Genomic DNA, 16,694 nt, shown 5'->3' on the forward strand with positions numbered 1-16,694 from the left:
GCAGAGAGTCGCGCCGTTTCGAAACTGGAAAAGTTACAATCGAAATGTAGCCTTCCCGTTTCCGCCTCGAACGGTATACGAAGGAAGTTTCTGCAAGGTTGCAAACTATAAAATCGCACGTCGTGTTTGACTTTCGAGCATATCCTTGACTGCTACCAAAGCTAGCTAGGAATAAAACGAGCCACTTGTATTCCTGCGACGTAAAAGCGAGTCCTACCAGGCTGAAACCGGCAAAGAAATCGTTTTAGAAGAAGCCCTTATTCTCAATAATTTTATCGACCAATGTTGTATAAAACTATGTCACTAAAAATGTGATCATCACAATGAACCTCAGCAGAATGTAGAATGAAAAGAATAGGAAAAAATAGTGCGACATAGTCAGTGTTCATTTTTATTTTATAGGGAGTAAGGAGGGGAGTTTGTCTTTGTTTTTCTGTGCATATCAATTCCAGCGAGGCCTCGTAGGATTTTGAATACCCAATTTTGGGGATTTCCCGAAAAATTGGGACTCGACTTGAAAGTGCCGCGAGATCTGGGGCGACCGGTTATCAGGACACGTTTTTTGTCCCTTTTTCCCTGTTTCGTGTTTCCTCTTTCCCCGTCGAGGAAAGCACATCCTCGAAGTCTCGAAGTTTTGTTCCACCTTAGGAACGTTTCCTTGTTCCCGGGACTTGGAGAAGAAGGGTGAAAAAGGGGGCCAAGAACTTCCCCACTTTCGAGTACGAATCGAGGGTAAGGTTCGAAAACTGGGGAAAAGGAAAGCCAAGGAAAATCTATGGGAAACGCACGGTCTCACCATCGGGAAAAAAGTTTGCTCAATAAGGACTTCATCCTTCAATGATGTACTTCCACATTTAAAATACAACCCTAAATCCGAAAAATCCGAACAATTCTCCTAATAACATCCACCAAACACTTAATAAATTTCATATCTCTCATCTTTCGTCACTACTAGTTTCTTCAACTTTTTTTTTCAAAAATATCCGCCCAGCTTTAAAATTCATCCTCGTATAAGGACCATTCCCAAATCCATGAGTCAGCCAACAAATCATTAATATACACAATTTTTTCCAATGATATAATCTTGGGTTTTAAATTTACTCTCGAACGAGGGATGTCATTAACTCCAGGGATAACAGCTAACAGACGGACGTTTAATGCATTATATTTTTTTCAATTTTATTTCTAGGGTCATATTTATATCAGCATCGCAGGGGAACTTGAAATAAAGGAGCAGTGAACTCGTGAATGGGTCGGAAGGTAAAAGGATAGGGAGCAAAGGAGGCCCCATGAGATACCGGAAGTTAGAGGCACGGAAAGGGGTGATAACGCGGCAGGGGGTGATGGATAACGCGGAGGAGAAGCGTTCCCTTCATTGGCGGCGTGGTTTCAATTAGCGCAAAGCCCCACGGCCCTGAGCCGCGCTGCAATTCAATTAGCCTCCTCTTGGCACAGCCTCTCAACACGGAGCAAGTGTGTCTCCCACAGTGGGGAGGAAAAGGAAAACCTGAGAAACTGGCGAAAGTGTGGGCCGGTTTCGAGGCGTCCTAAGTGTGGCGGAAAATCCGCGAGTTCGCGACTCCACCCGCGATATCGCCGTGCTTATCATGGATGAGACGGCTTCCCGAGGGATGACACTCTTTCCACCCCCGTTTCTCTAGGCTAGATCGAAAAGACACGTGTCGGCCGAGGAAAAGTCTCCTCTGGCGGTGCCTCGGCATACAAAAGCCTTTTCGACTCGTTCCGGCAAGAACTTTTCCGCCCAGCTTCCGAGCTTGCGGCTGATACACCGAGAGACTTCGCGGGGGGTTCCACCAATTTGCGGCGAACGCGCACGTGATACGGATCCGCTTGCCTGGGTTCATTTACGAGACTTAAACAAAAAAATTATAGTGGAGTGAAACATGTATCGGAGGTTTCATTTAGACACGGTATAGTAGAACGATGATAGAACTCGTGGGTGCTTTTAAGGGGATTTCAAAGCGGCAGCTGAGGACTGAAGCGTTTATGCAACTTTCCTCCAAACTGGGTGCACCGAATTGCGCGAAATTTTAACACATGAATATGAAGGGCGTAACGAAGGTCCCAACACTGGTTAAATTTCACGTTGTATAAAAATATTGAAAAAAAATCATTACAAAGGAATTTGTAAACCGAGACTCGCCCACACGATTACGAAGTGCTGGGTTAAATCGCCATGTCGAATTTGCGATTTTAGTTTAATTTCGTGGATTTCAGTTTTGGGGAATTTTGAGCGTTTTTTCAAAATTCTCGCGGTCTGAGAAAGCGCCCTGGGTACCAAGAATGTACAGAGGGTCTAATGCAATGGATCATCCTCGGGTACACTCCTCGTCCATCGATTTTCTCCCAAGAAATTGTCGGGCAATCACGAGTGCACAAACTCTCGTGCATAATCCATTCTCGTCGCGTGAATTACGTTCACGTGCATCCTCCAAAGTTCGTCGTCTCGTCCTGTCATGAGCACAGGGCTTAGGGGTTTTAATCCACTCGAGAACGAGGGGCTCGTAAACGTTTGCATCCCTCCTGGAGATCGTCCCGTGGGGATAAGACCTTGCAATATGCACTTTCAAGTAATCCTTTACTGGAAATACCTCCTTTATCTAGAGCCTCCCCTACGATCTTCCGCCTTGAAAAACATTTTTCCTGCCTAAAAAAATTAAGAGATTTTTTTGTCATTTGTACGCAGATTGAACGAAGCTGCATTCTTGGTCCACGAGCTTGAAGACGTTCTCTGATTTCAATTTGAAATAAACTTTTCCCTGTTCACTTACGGAAAAAAAAAGATTAAATAAAATAAAATGGTAGATTTAATATAAATCCTCGAAATTCGAGACTCAGAGAAAATAATCCAACTTTCATGCTTTCCAATTAAGAAATTCTACGGCTCGTGCTTGTTCCGTTTAAGCGCAACTTTTTCATGTAAATTTGTGTGCAATTTTCTATGTTACTTTGGTTATTTGTTTAGACAGTTTGCAGTAGTTTAAATGCTCTTGAAAGCGTTCCAAATTCTGGGATTAGCCAGCTGGTTAATAATTTCTCAAAGTAGGGGTTTTTCAGGGAAAACGTCGTTACTTTCGTTCACTACCCGGCCGTTTAAGTTTAAGGGCGAGGTACGTAATCGCGTAGGTAACGCAGCTCTCTAAATTAGGTACATCCAATTTCCCAGCAGGGAAAAGTAGAAGTTACGTTTCCCTTTCAGGGTGGGACTTAAAGGTGTGTCGGTAGTTTCAAGCACGGTGGACAATTTCCCCAAAGTAATTCTCTCGTTTCTTCGCGTTAAACGACGCGAGGAAAATCTCTATAGCCGGAGTTGGAGGAAATTCGAGCGACGGATTCCATGAAAATGGAACTTTCCCGTTCTCTATCCTTGGGGATCCCTGGAAGAAACGCGTGTTTCAGATAAGGTGGAAAATCTTTACGGAGTGTCGACCAGATCTCGTTTCTCGAACCTGTCATACACTTTCCGATCGAATCTACGGAGGAACGGCGTCTCTTATCGGCTGCAATTTGTTGCCGTTAAAAGGCTGACTTTCGTTCCTACTATTGTCAGAGAGACGATACTAAGTAAATTTTATGAAATTCTCTTAAATGTGTCTCACACGCTACGTCATTTATTTTAGTAGGTGCGCCACGTGAGAATTAGTAGCTACATCACCGCAGGTTTGTAAACATCCGTAACAAGGGCCTCTATCTCATTTCGGAGTAAAAGCTCGTCTTTGAAAATCAAGGATTTTCCAAGGTGGTCTGCATGCACCCATGATGGGTCTTCGACACTCTAGGAATTCCTTTTTTGTATTAAATTTTTGTATTAAAGAATTATGAAATTCTAAAAAGTACATCGCTTATATCACGAACATCTAATCTGGCAGGTGCATCCCCTAGTACTTATAGTATCGAGTTATTATCTCGTACTCCTGAAAATCTGCATTTACGTATCTGCCTCAATTTCTCAAAAATCCGCAACGAGGACTTCTATCTCATTTCGGAGTAAAAGCTCGTCTTTGAAAATCAGGGATTTCTCAAGATGATCTGCATGCACCCCACGGGGTGGCGAGAGGGCGGATCGGAATCGAAGGGTCCTCGACGCCTCGGAAAGTCGCCGCGACGTCTCCCCGGAAATGGGATTTTCGTCCAGATTGTACTCTCCTCCCTGGTGGGTTCCGCGGGAGTTTCCCCGGGTCGGGACGAGAGAGGCGATTGGATTCGTGCCGGGTGGTCCAACGAGAAACGTCACGGGAAAATCGCGGTAGAGGCCCGACGAAGGGAGGGAAAACTGACTGGGCCATGAAAACCGGGGAACAAATAAGAAATGGAAGCTGGTTACCGGCCGCTTAACGTCCGAAGTAATCGGTTTCCGGCGAAAGCTCCTCGCGAGACGGAGGGTCGTCCATCAGGCCTCCGAAGGAAGGAGCTTCTCCTCGGGGCTGGAAGGAGCTTCTTCCAGACAGACGTCTTCTCGACTGCTGTTCTGCCTCCTTGACTCGGTCCAGACTTTTCTTCTTCGAGAATTTCCCCTCTCCCGGGATTTTTCTTCTCTCGGAAGTCCGGCGCTGAAACGCCCCGAAAAAGTATCTCCCCAACAAAAACGGAGCGACTCGAAACTGCATAGTTAAAAAAGACCACTATAAATTCGGAAAACGTGTACTGGCTGAAACTCAGAGAAAATGTCTCAAGTAATGTCACGGTGACTTAAAGTATGGCAATGTTGTATATTAATGCTGAAATAAAAGGTCCTCAGGACGTGCGACTCGTTATTTGGCGTTATTTCGTAAGTCACCAAACAGTACTTGGAAGAACAAATTCTGATATCCCAAAATTAGATCTGCTTCTTTAGAAAGCCAACGCGGTCGTGAAGGAACTTTGCCGAGTAAAATGACGAACGAGAGAGCCGACAGTTTCCGCTGCGTGTAGGTAAATTACAATTAAGGACTCTTACGGAAACACCGAAAGGAAGCCGAGAGAGGAAGTTACGTGACGGCTCGTGAATCAAATTTCCAGGGAACGACCGCCGCAAAAAGGACACCTAATATAATCCGTTTTCATTGAATTCATTCCCCTCGTACAACCAGGCTACACGTACTGCATGGAAAGTGCGAAATAAAAATGCAAAAAGCAGCCGTATAAGTAAGTGCAATAGAAAGAAGAAAAAAAAGAACGTTTAAAAAATTACATACGAAAATTGACTAACACATTGGGAATTTTTATAAAAAGATTCAACTAGCCGGAAAATGTCGGAAAATCTTCAAAGCAATGACAGTAACTTTTTTGCTTATTTATTTTACTGTTTCTGTAATTTTCATGCTCGTCTGAAATTTTAGCTGTATCTGGATTTAGACTCTTGATTTCCATTAGGGTTCAATAATCGACGTGATAGGCGGAAATGCAACGTGGGGGGGAGGGGGGGATGAAGTGAATCGATCTCGAGAGACTATCAGTGCCAAAGCGAAGCATTGGGTATTTCCTAATCAGACGCACGGTAATTAATTAGTTGATTGATTATGGCTGCACGAGGAGTGGTTTCCCGATTTTCATTTTTCTCGCATAAATGAAATACTCTCCAACGATGCAACTAAACTGCAGTGATGGGGCATCGTAGAGTATTTAATGATTGAAATTGGGGAAAATGAGGAATTCCTCGGCTCTTTAAATCGGCAGTATTGATTGTTCATTAATCGGTTACGTCGTGCTGGAAGTTTTATTCCACTTGTCGACCTAACCACTTGGAATAATTACATCGCCGAAATAATAGTAATTCTAGCTCGGTGTTAATCGCGATAACGATAAAGCATTACGGTGGCGAACAATGGGGCGCAACCTGTTATTCCAGTAATTTCCTACCTCGGTACGCGAATAATACTATGAATTTATTGGAAGAGGGTGGACACGTCATATGAAAATTATTGCTCGGCCATCGACCATAATGCGATACGGTGGCGGTATTTACCTCATGAATTTTTGATTCTACGAGCAAAGAGGAACGATCGCGTCGTAGCTTAAAGTAGACAAGATATGCCTGATAACAATAGTTTGTTCACAAGTATCGCGACAAATGAATTATGCTTTTTAAATTAAAAAGTACCTAGCACCTTAAAGTCGTGCAATAACTGGAATGAAAAGTCGAAAAGTGTCACTATTTACACATTCTCTTTATTTAATTTTTTTCAATTTACTCCGCACTCAGCTTTGTTTTTTTTTTTCTCTAACTTGTTTAACAATTATAGTTACTTTTCGGAAACATGCCATGATTGGTCTGTCAAAAAGGCTCCTTTGCTTATTTTGAGGTCTCCGTGAACTTATCAACCACAATTAAATTATATGTATCGAATTATTATGAATGGTGGCGCATAAAAGATTGTTCAATGGCGTGGGGGAAAGGGGGAGGATTAGAAAGAAGAAATTTCTCACGTAAATTCGTCATTTAATCAGGAACCGAGAGACCGTTCGAATAAAAAAAAGGCCGATCGGTGGACATCGACGTCCGGGTGCGAGTAAAAGTTTGACGAGGCAAAAGCGATTAATCGCTTTCCATTTGAATGGACCTAAAGCCGTTCCTAACTGGATGGGAAACATCAACCCTGGGCCGAATCGAACATCTAAATCGAACGGTGATAGATTGGGAGGGCTGGTAATGCCTTGGCTAAGGGAAAGACCCACGCAGAAGGGATTCAGGTGAAAGCTGGGGAAATTCTACGGAAGCTCGAGAATCCAACTCATCCGAAAATTGAATGGCCCTCTGCGCTTCGGAAACCAGGGGAATCGCCGAAATCAAGCCCGGGCTTAACGGGCCCTGGGAAATTCGGGAAAACTCGGGAGAACCGGCGGGAATTCGCGTGAACTCTTCCGAGGCGGGTTCGATAGGCGACGAAAAACTAGTAAACGCAACCTATCCCCGACTTTTCCTCCCGATAGTCCCCGTAATTTCGTGAAAGTTAAATAAAAAATTGGAAGAAAGTTGGAGCAAATGCGCAGCGAGAGGGCCATTGAAATTCCGGAGGAATTTCGAATGTTACAGGTCGGTAAAACTGAACATTTCTGACACGATGTCCAGTGATTAGATATCGTTAATGAAGAATCCAGAAATTATATATCAATCTTACTATTCCTTTTTAATTCATTTTATTGAATTATTACTGCGGTGATAATATGTAGGTAATACTATTATTTACACAGGGGTGAAAAAAAATTTGGATTTCGCTTTCGCTCGCTTTGTCCTTTCCGTTGCCTTTTCCTAGATGGATCTCGTACTCATTTTCCGAGTGGAAACTCTTTTTGGCCACTCTTCCTCTTTTCCGGTAAAGCGTCTTCCACTCATCTTTGGAATACTTCGCCGTCGGCCTTTGATGTCTCCTGTCGCGGTTTCACTTCGAAACCGCACTTCGCCTGGTTACGATCATATACATGTACTTGCTTTTAGATGGCCGAGTGCCGTCAGACATATCCATGTAGTACTCGTCTTCGGTAATGCACGTAATGTATCGGCGATGATGTATATGCAGCTGACTTCCGGGGACATTTCGAGCACCGACGGTCATTGAGTGATGGATCCTCGAATCACTATCAAAATGATGAATGGCCAGGAAAATACATCGGTGGAATCAGAGTACATCGGGTTCTAATTGAAGCATTTAATTATTCTCAGGGAGGTAGTGCAGTTTATTTAGATCCTGCACTTTGATGCTTGAAAACTTCCATGCGAGTATAAGAGTGGATAAATCGCATACATACAAAATTAATGTACCCAGGTGTTCATTAAATCTTTGATTTTTAAAACTGTAATGCTTCTCCCTACATGCATGCAACTAAATGTAACAACTATCCACATTTTTCCTAAAAAGCTGAACCTCCTGCAATTTCTTTTCTCGACAAATCCAGGTACTTCATGATAAGAAAATAGACTAAAGAGGAAGAAAGTCGATATCGCTTTCGACTTTGACTCTGATTATTTATTTTCATAAAAACTGGCTCGGGATCGCGCTGAAATGGTCAAGTTCGATTTGTTAATATTCCAGTAATATGGTAATTTTTAATCCGATTTAAAAATGCCCGCTCGGAAGCGGACGGGAAAAGTAGTTCATGGAACGAGACACCAGATGGCGCTGAATATCGTGACGAATTTCCTGCAAACACGCGGCGCCGTATTCCCACTTCATCCTAACCTCTCTTCGCAGAGAGTGTCGCTCTGGATTTTCGAAGTCGAAGAGCCAGTTCCTCCATTAAAATTCATCAAAGTTTGTTGCGAAGTAGTAATCCAGTTGGTTAAAGTATTCTCTAGCAGTCGTCACGGAGTGAAATGATAAATTATAAAGCACAGAACTTGTGCACTCACGAGTGCTGATAACGCCGCATGGTTTGCTCTCGTAAAAACTGATATCGACCTGCCGGTCTAAATCCAGAATATCGGAAAGTCAAGAAATAGTTCACGCACGGAAGTTCGCTGTTACTTGGTGTACGTTTATGTGAGTAAGGTTATCACGAGTGACTATGAACGAATTTTAAGTTGACGAAGATAAATAGACAGTAATTCAATTTTGTAGCAGATGTGGATCGCACTTGCAGTGTGTGAAAAAAAACCTGAATGATAAACGCAGTGGAGGCTTCGCATATGGAAAATGTATAAATTGAAATTATGCTAAATGGGAGGGATAGAACGTTAAGCGATAAGTTTAAATGTTAATACTACGGATCGATTGTATTGATTTTGTTAAGTCGTGCTTGTAATCATGGTTTGGGGATGAAGCATTTCTTGACGAACTGTGCAATCTCTATCTCGGTTGGTGCCAATTGCATGGTCCACTTTTGCAAAATGCGGTAATGTCCTAGCTGGTCTAAATTTGGATTATCGGAACTGGGTAAATTAGATCACGTAGAGGGATAATGTTTGTCTGGGGTTTAAGCGATTAAAATACAGTCTGGTAAGGAAAGGAAAGAAATTAGTTTATTCAAATACGGTAAATAAAAAGTAGGCGAAGATTTTAAAAATGGCACCGCAGGCAAAGAATCGAAATAATGGTTTCTCTTTTAAGCCGTACAAGAAGATGATTAGAAATTGGATAAAAAGTAATTGTAAGTGGAGCAAAATCATGTCTTTATTGATGGATGCTAAGAACGTACCTGTAATTGCGTGTTTACTAGTCGTAATGGAATTAGTTATAAATTTTATAATTATTGAAAAGGTGCGATATACAGAAATCGATTGGAGGGCTTATATGCAGGAAGTTGAGGGAGTGTTAAATGGAACTTTAGACTATTCAAAATTGAAAGGTGACACGGGACCATTGGTATATCCTGCTGGATTTGTTTATATATTCTCCATGTTATACTATTTAACAATATTTGGAATGAACATAAGAATCGCACAGTACTTCTTTGCCATTGTATATGCAATTCTGTTAATACTGGTCTTTCGAATATATGCCAAAACTTTGAAAGTTCCACCATTTATTTTGATTCTAATGTGCTGCTCCTCATATAGAATTCATTCCATATTTGTGTTACGACTGTTCAATGATCCCATAGCGATGGTATTATTTTTTGCAGCTGTAAATGCTTTCTTGGACAACCGTTGGTACTTAGGAAGCATTTTGTACAGTTTAGCAGTTTCAGTGAAAATGAATATTCTATTATTTTCCCCTGCACTGCTCGTAGCATACTTAATGGTTTTAGGCCTACGAGATACCATAATTCACCTTTCTGTTTGTGCGACTGTACAGATAATACTAGCTTTACCTTTCCTCATCACAAATCCAATAGCCTATATAAAGTACGCATTCAATTTTGGTCGTGTGTTCGAATTCAAGTGGACGGTAAATTGGAGATTTTTACCAGAAGCAGTATTTCTCCATCCGTATTTTCACATTTCTTTATTAATTTTACACCTTCTTACTTTGGCCTATTTTGCATCCCATTGGATAACGTACCTGAAATCTTATGCAAAATTAAAGTGCATTGAGAAAGACGTTACTAGGCAATTACGAAAACATGAGGCTGTCGATATGTCCACTGTATCGCAATTGTTCATTTTACCGTTATTTACTGCAAATTTCATTGGCATGGTGTATAGTCGATCACTACATTATCAATTTTATGTATGGTATTATCATACATTACCATATCTTACATGGTGCACGCATTACAGTACTGCCATTAAAATTATTCTTTTAGGCATTATAGAACTATGTTGGAATGTCTATCCAAGTACTGTTTTTAGCAGTGCTGGATTGCACTTTTGCCATATAATGATATTGTATGGTTTGTATAGATACAATGTAACCAGTACAAAAGTTAAATAAAAGGCATCGTTTAACTCGATGACCTTTCATTAAGAAGCACTAATATGGTCATCATTAAAAGCGTTAAATTTGTAAATAATTTACATTTGAATATACATTATCTAGTGATGGTGAAATGACTTGTTAAAAATATATTTTTAGGCAACGTTACAATATCATGTATCGTTTTTATGGTGACTTTTGCAAAAAGAAATTTCTGTAATCAAAAACAAATAATTGACGGAGCGTTAGCTATTAGTATAAGATTATTGTATATAAATAAATAGTCATACTCTAGTTTGATTTAGCTCGTAAAAAATGTAATATGCGAATAAATACTTTAATAACTGCATTATATCCGGAATGAAGTGTGACTGTATTGAAAATGTGGAAAATCGCGCTCGTCTATTTTTTGCAAGAGATGTATGCGATATCCCTTATACGACTGTTCAATATACAATTTTAGTATCTACGTAATAAGTAACAATTATATAATGCATATGTAAATAAGTACTCATGCGCGCAGAGTAACGATGGAGTAAACAGAAATGGAATTAACGTTTTAGAGAATTCAAAGTTATATTACAATTGATTATAGACTGTTGCTGTGTCAAATAAAAGCGATATTAATCCTCGGCACGGCAATGGTCCCTTTTGTCAAATATTTCTCCCAAAGTGTACCTCGAGCACCCCATTTTCGAGTCGCGTCCGAATGTAGGGTCGCTCTTTATACAAATTGTCCGAATATGCGTAAAATTGGGAGCGTTCGAGCGAATATTCCGGAATTTAAATCCCCCGAAGCAGGGGAGACGAAATAGTGATCGAAAGCGCGTCGAGCTTTAATATCGAATTATTTAGGATTATTTTCGAATCCGTATCCCGATGGAACTAAAGCCAATCAGTCGTTTCTCCGGCCCGGGAAAAGGCGAGCTCGGAAATTTTCCTTGAAAGATAGAAATGGGAGAGCATCCGAGAAATATCCTTATTTGGTGCGCAGAATATGAGAACCTGTATAACGACCCGCAAGGAGAAAAATGATGCACTCGTGGATTCGATTTCAAAGAGTCGATCGGCATGTTTGGAACGACGGGATATCGCGGCAATATTTCTTTCCTTCAATGTAACAAGATAGTGCAACGAATTGTTCAATTTCCTGACTTCTCGTGTCAAAGATACACCTCTACAAGTGCAGCCTCTCATAGATATAACGTTGCCACAATTGCGCAAAAAAAAAAGAAAAAAAAATAGTAAGCAGGCGTTATCCGGCATGTAAAATTAATATGCGCAGTAAACATTTCTAAGAGTGCATTTTGAATCCAGTGCAACATGTCCGAATGAAACTTCCAAGATTTTCATGAATTTATTAGTTTTCTCTTTATATCCAGGGCCTCGTATCGTGATTTTCCAAACGTAGAGATATTAACGGAGAATATTTAAGATTTCGTCGCACCATCATGAGTATTTGTTATTCATTAGTTGGAAATTACTGGAGGTAGGATACCGATAGTTTCGATGCGTAATAAAATAGCAGGCATTGCCCTGCAGTGATGTATGTACTCATGGCTCAATTGTTTCGCACACAGAGGTACCATGTCGGCGGACAATTCCGTAACGAAAGGGTTAATTGGTTCAATCGGTGAGACTCGACGCACTTACTGTTTTCGACCCCTCTCTTTTACCCTTTTACTCGGCCCGATATCCGTTAATTGCATCCACATCAGCGGACGGGCTAACGATCGCTCTTTGCACGCAAGCCGAACGGGAAGATTTGGATTTGCGTATTTGCGCGACCTTTGTTAAATCCCTTTCGCCGGCATTACCAGGCAAGGGGCTTGAAATAATGCCGCGACTACGGGAAAAAGTGAGAGGGGAAAAAAAAAGAAAAAATATATATATATGGGGTAAGACGCGGGAAATAAATGCGCTCTTTCTTGCCTTTAAGTAAATGGAGAGGGAGAGATAAATAAAAGTGCTCATTCTCGGCTTTAAGTAAATAAAGAGGAATAAATAGGAGGGCGCTTGCAGAGCCCTTAAGTAAATAAAGCGAGATTAATGAAAGTGGTCTTCCTCCCTTTTTATGCCACTTGAGGGTGGTCAAACCGGCGAAACAGTTTCCTTGTGCCCAGGTGGAATTCCGTAGAATTTCTCGCTTTCGTTCCCTATTTTGCAGCTATGTAAATTCGAACCCCATCTTGAGGGAGACGGGCTACACGTTGGGAATTCCTCGGCACCTTTGAGAATCCCGATGATTTCGTTGGGGAAATTCAGTTTGCCGCTCGTAAAGGAGCACTTCGAGCACTCTTAACAGTCGATATTCTATATCGACCTGATGTATTTCCTCGATGTTTGCCGTGAAAAGGGAGGGAAAAAATTCCGGCGTGTAAACGGAGGGATGAATCGCAGATTTTTTTTTTTTTTTCTCGCTTTCAGCGGAATTCCCGGTTAATGGGCTCATTAACGCGGCGTTAATTAGATTGAAGTTTACGTCGCATATTGTTATTAGGGAATTTTAATTCTTGCCGATAAGTATCGGCCGTAGGAATAATTATAAATATTCCCGTGTGATCGTATATTTTCTGCATTTGTTCGGAGATGTAGGAGACCCGATCTTTACTCTATTGAATCAAGAACGAGGCGCCATTCAGCCCGAGTTAAACGGAAATCAATGGGAATCTGCAAGAGTTCGTAGAAGTCCTTTCAGGGTAATTCGAAGCCTCCGGGAGGCTTCTCGATACTCGACGTCGAGGGAGGCGCTTCCAATTAGGGTGACAATTTTGTGGCAGTGTCATTCGATCACCTGAAATACGAGGCTTGGGGGAGATATTCATCCATGTCATCGACAAGCTATCGCGTTAATAAGAAAACCATTCTTACATACTGTTCCATCGAATATTATGACAAGAGCCGTATGCAGTTACACTCTTCAAGTAAAATTTCCTATGAGAACGAGGACTTGCTTCTTTTTCCTTCTTGACAAATAATTACTATTCACATTAATAATGCGTTAATTTTGAGACAATTATATTCACCCTCAAAATGACATAAAAGTGACAAACATAAAGCACGAACCAAGTAGTACCATCGCGTAAGAGCACTTCTTGAAGGAATACCGTCTTTAATTGATAAGTTTCCCTTCCAAAGTACCTGTCGGTTACGCGCCGATTTTTTATCTAATTACCGAAGAATATGAAATTTGTAATAACAATCGCATCGCTACGTATGCAAATCACGTATCTAACTCGTTAAATCCGCCCCCCGCGTACCGTCTCTTCCAGGTTTTCGCTGGAATGGACGTCCGGCGGATAAATTCCCGGCATGCGGAATGAAACGGAGGCGGAGGAAGAGACGTCGGAGAGGAGAAAAAGGCCGGGAAGAAAGAAGAGAGAGAAAAAAGAACCGGGGGGCGGCGGAATCAAGCGCGACGCTCGCGTCCACTAAGACGTCGTTTTCGAGGGGCGAGATGGACCGAAAGATCCCGGGGAAATGAGCAACCGAGCAACCGAGCAACCCGGAGCAACCGAATAAACAGGGCAGAGGAAACGCGGGCCAAAGCCGCGGCTTTTACACGAAGTGACGTAAATTCCCGAGTGCTTCTTCGTCTCTTCGCCGGAAACGCGCCTCCACCTCGGCAACGGGCATAAACTCTCTCTTTATGCGAGCCCGTAAAAAGCTCGGCGCGATTCGTCAATCGCGGGGGAAACAATGCCGAAGAGCTTGCGAAGCTCCCCAAATGCCGACCGTTCGCGAACAACGACCAATGAGGAAATGAACGAGCCGAATGGAGCTCCGGAGCACCCACTCGCGAGCCTCGATAAGTATTTCAAGGGGACGGTCTCGTTACTCTCCTGCCCCGGGAAATCGCGAGGCAAAAGAAATCCCCGCGATATACCTCGTGGTATTATTTCCCGTAAGAGAATTTTTTTCTCTAATTCTAGATTAGAATTATTTTTTTTTTTTTTTTCTGTAAGCTTTAATGCATTTTCATACCAGATAGTGGGTACCAGTACCACGTGGGTGGGTACCACGAATATTCCTGGCATGGAGGGAAGTCATTTGGTGTACCTCGACTCTCTTATTTATTAACCATCGGGTAAATAAGCATCTCGCAAGAAAGGACGCTGCGGAGAGAAATCGAAGGAAGGGGCGGTAAATTTAATACCCCTTATCGGGACTACAAGAGCGGTCTTCGATGCGATAGCGAATAGCTAGGAACGGATGTCCGTGGGAAGGGAAATTCATGGACTGGGAGACTTCATTAAGATAAGATTAAGAAACGGATCGATCGAACCGATCGTCAATTCGACGTCGGCGCCATTGATGTCACTTCAAGTTGCAATAAGAGCGTTAATGTTAGCATTGTAATGCCCCGTTTTATGAAATAACCGGAAAGGAGTCGCGCTTACTTTACACCCCAAAAATGGCGACTCCACTGTACGGCGACCTTCCTTAAAACCCTTCTTTACGATGAGGTGTCGCCTTTTTCTGTTACGGGATCGCCGTGTACCCGGTGTTTACGGATAAATATTTGCAGGTATTTTAAAAATCTCGCTTTTTTTAGGGGGCCATGTTTCGCGATAAGGTACAGGAGGCGGGTTCTCTCCTCTTGGTCACGGATTCCCCATTCGTCGGGGGACATTTCGCGACACGTGCTTTACAGGAACGTGTTTACCGAGCCGAGGTGGTCGCGGTGCCTTGATAAACGAGCCCGGCTCTTCTTTGACGCCTCGCGAGACGTCGAGATGTTTGTTCTCCGGCGGGTTGTCCGAAAGCATTTCCGCGGCGCAAACGTGCCGGCCCGGCACTTCCGCTCCCGAGAAAGGGAAGACCCTTCGGGGTCGCGCCAACGAGGCGGTTTTTCGACGAAATAGAATTTTCTGTTTACCCACGGCGCACCCTGCGACCCATTTGCGGCCCCGCCGAGTTTTCTTCCCCTCTTGCGAGGCCGCGACGCGACGCGTCGGCGCCTTCTCTCGACGACGAAATTACGACCGACAGGCTGGATGATCTTCCGAAGGGGAGTCCATCCGGGAGATTTGCGAGATTATCGATTGGAACTTTTACCGTCATACGTCGACTCCTGGAATCATTTTCGGGACAACTTGCACCCCGGGAAAAGACATCTCATCGGGCCGAAGAATTGTTCCTTTAAATGGTGCTGGGGAAATATTTTGTAAATTCAACGAATATTCATTTCCCTCGAATAAACCCGGTGCAACATTTCTGGGGATTTATGACAATTTATTTCATTTGAATCAGTACTGCGCGCTTCTGTATATACAAGACTTTGTTCCTAAATTTCATGCTTCATTGTTAATGACAATTTGTATAATGTTTCAGCTCCCCCTTTCCTGGCAAGTGTAGCCTCGGGGGATCTTTCGAGGATCCATAAATAGATCCATAAATATCATCGAAGCAGCAGAGCGCGTCACGGCTTGGCCTAAGAAAAAAAGAAAAAGAAAAAAAAACATTTTGAGACTCCTCCATCCCTTGGTGTAGCATTAAATTAAGAGATATAAAATTAATCCTCCGGTTCATATTTTCCACATGAAAGGAACGAGGAGGATTGAAGAGTTAACGGGGAACAGGGCGTTACTTACGAAGTCAACCTCGATGAATTTAATAAAGAAGTAATTATGATACTTCGTTATTAAAGACAACTTGTAGAAAATTTGATCAAATGACGGATGAGAGATATCGAGACGTTCTAAGGGAAGCTCAAGCCGGGTCGTTAAGGAGCTCCTCCTTTCGTGGTAAGCTTCAGGGGATCGTTCGAGGATCTAGAAATAGATCGATAAATATCACTGAATGCAGCTGAGCGCGCCGTGGCTTGGCCTAATGAAAAAACATTTCGAGTCCCCTTCCATCCCTTTGCAGTCGGCGAGTCCCTCGGGATACGCGGCGATCACCCTCTGGCGCCGATCGGGTGAGCAAGGAAACCTCGAGCTTTCGAAGTGCATTAACGGATCCTCCAGGCTTCCTTGCTCCTCTTCCCCCGTCGATCCCCTAGGCGCGGAGATAATCGCGCGATGCCACCTTCGCCTCGGCTCCGTCGAGTAATTTCCGGAATTCACGGAAGTTCCGGGGGAGAAATTCATTAGCTTTCGGATTCCCGACAGCCTTCGCGCTATGCGAATCCCCCGATCGTCTGGGGAAGTTGCCGGACCGATATCGTAAGTAGAGGATGCATCGCGGGAATCGACAAAGAATTCCTGGAACTCGTTGCGCTTGAACTTAGGGGCGGCAACGTTAAGCAACGTGAGAGCAACGATATGAGGTAACGAAGGATAGTCGATATGAGATAACGCGTGTGTCTCACGGCAGCCCGAGGTACGAGGATTCACTTGGGTCATTTCAAAAGGCGGTAAGAATAAGCGGTGCCACTCGGTCAAGGTCAATTGAACTTTA

The 16,694-nt window shown here is 42.9% G+C and overlaps 2 protein-coding genes across 4 annotated transcripts in view; one reads left to right on the forward strand and one right to left on the reverse strand.

Annotated features, from left to right (window-relative positions):
- The window catches only part of LOC105701111, a 39,042-nt gene that overhangs the window by 12,038 nt on the left and 10,310 nt on the right, over nt 1-16,694 (reverse strand). The gene's annotated exons all lie outside the window — the stretch shown is intronic.
- On the forward strand, nt 8,124-10,644 carry LOC105701380 (lethal(2)neighbour of Tid protein). Of its 3 annotated transcripts, none has more exons than XM_012428088.1 (2): nt 8,124-8,477; nt 8,536-10,644. In XM_012428088.1, exon 2 carries the CDS (start codon nt 9,000-9,002, stop codon nt 10,308-10,310), a length of 1,311 nt encoding a protein of 436 aa, XP_012283511.1. In that variant the 5' UTR covers nt 8,124-8,477; nt 8,536-8,999; the 3' UTR covers nt 10,311-10,644. The 3 variants fall into 3 exon arrangements, with proteins under 3 accessions (XP_012283511.1, XP_012283509.1, XP_012283510.1); XM_012428086.1 differs by having other exon boundaries at nt 8,556-10,644; XM_012428087.1 differs by having other exon boundaries at nt 8,559-10,644.

The sequence above is a fragment of the Orussus abietinus genome, unplaced genomic scaffold, assembly GCF_000612105.2.
Source record: "Orussus abietinus isolate OABI.00-Male unplaced genomic scaffold, Oabi_2.0 scaffold5, whole genome shotgun sequence".
NCBI lineage: Eukaryota > Metazoa > Arthropoda > Insecta > Hymenoptera > Orussidae > Orussus > Orussus abietinus.

Bases quoted from the DNA above. Each gene is read 5' to 3' on its own strand.
- LOC105701380 (XM_012428088.1), top strand. From the start codon at position 9,000: ATGGCACCGCAGGCAAAGAATCGAAATAATGGTTTCTCTTTTAAGCCG.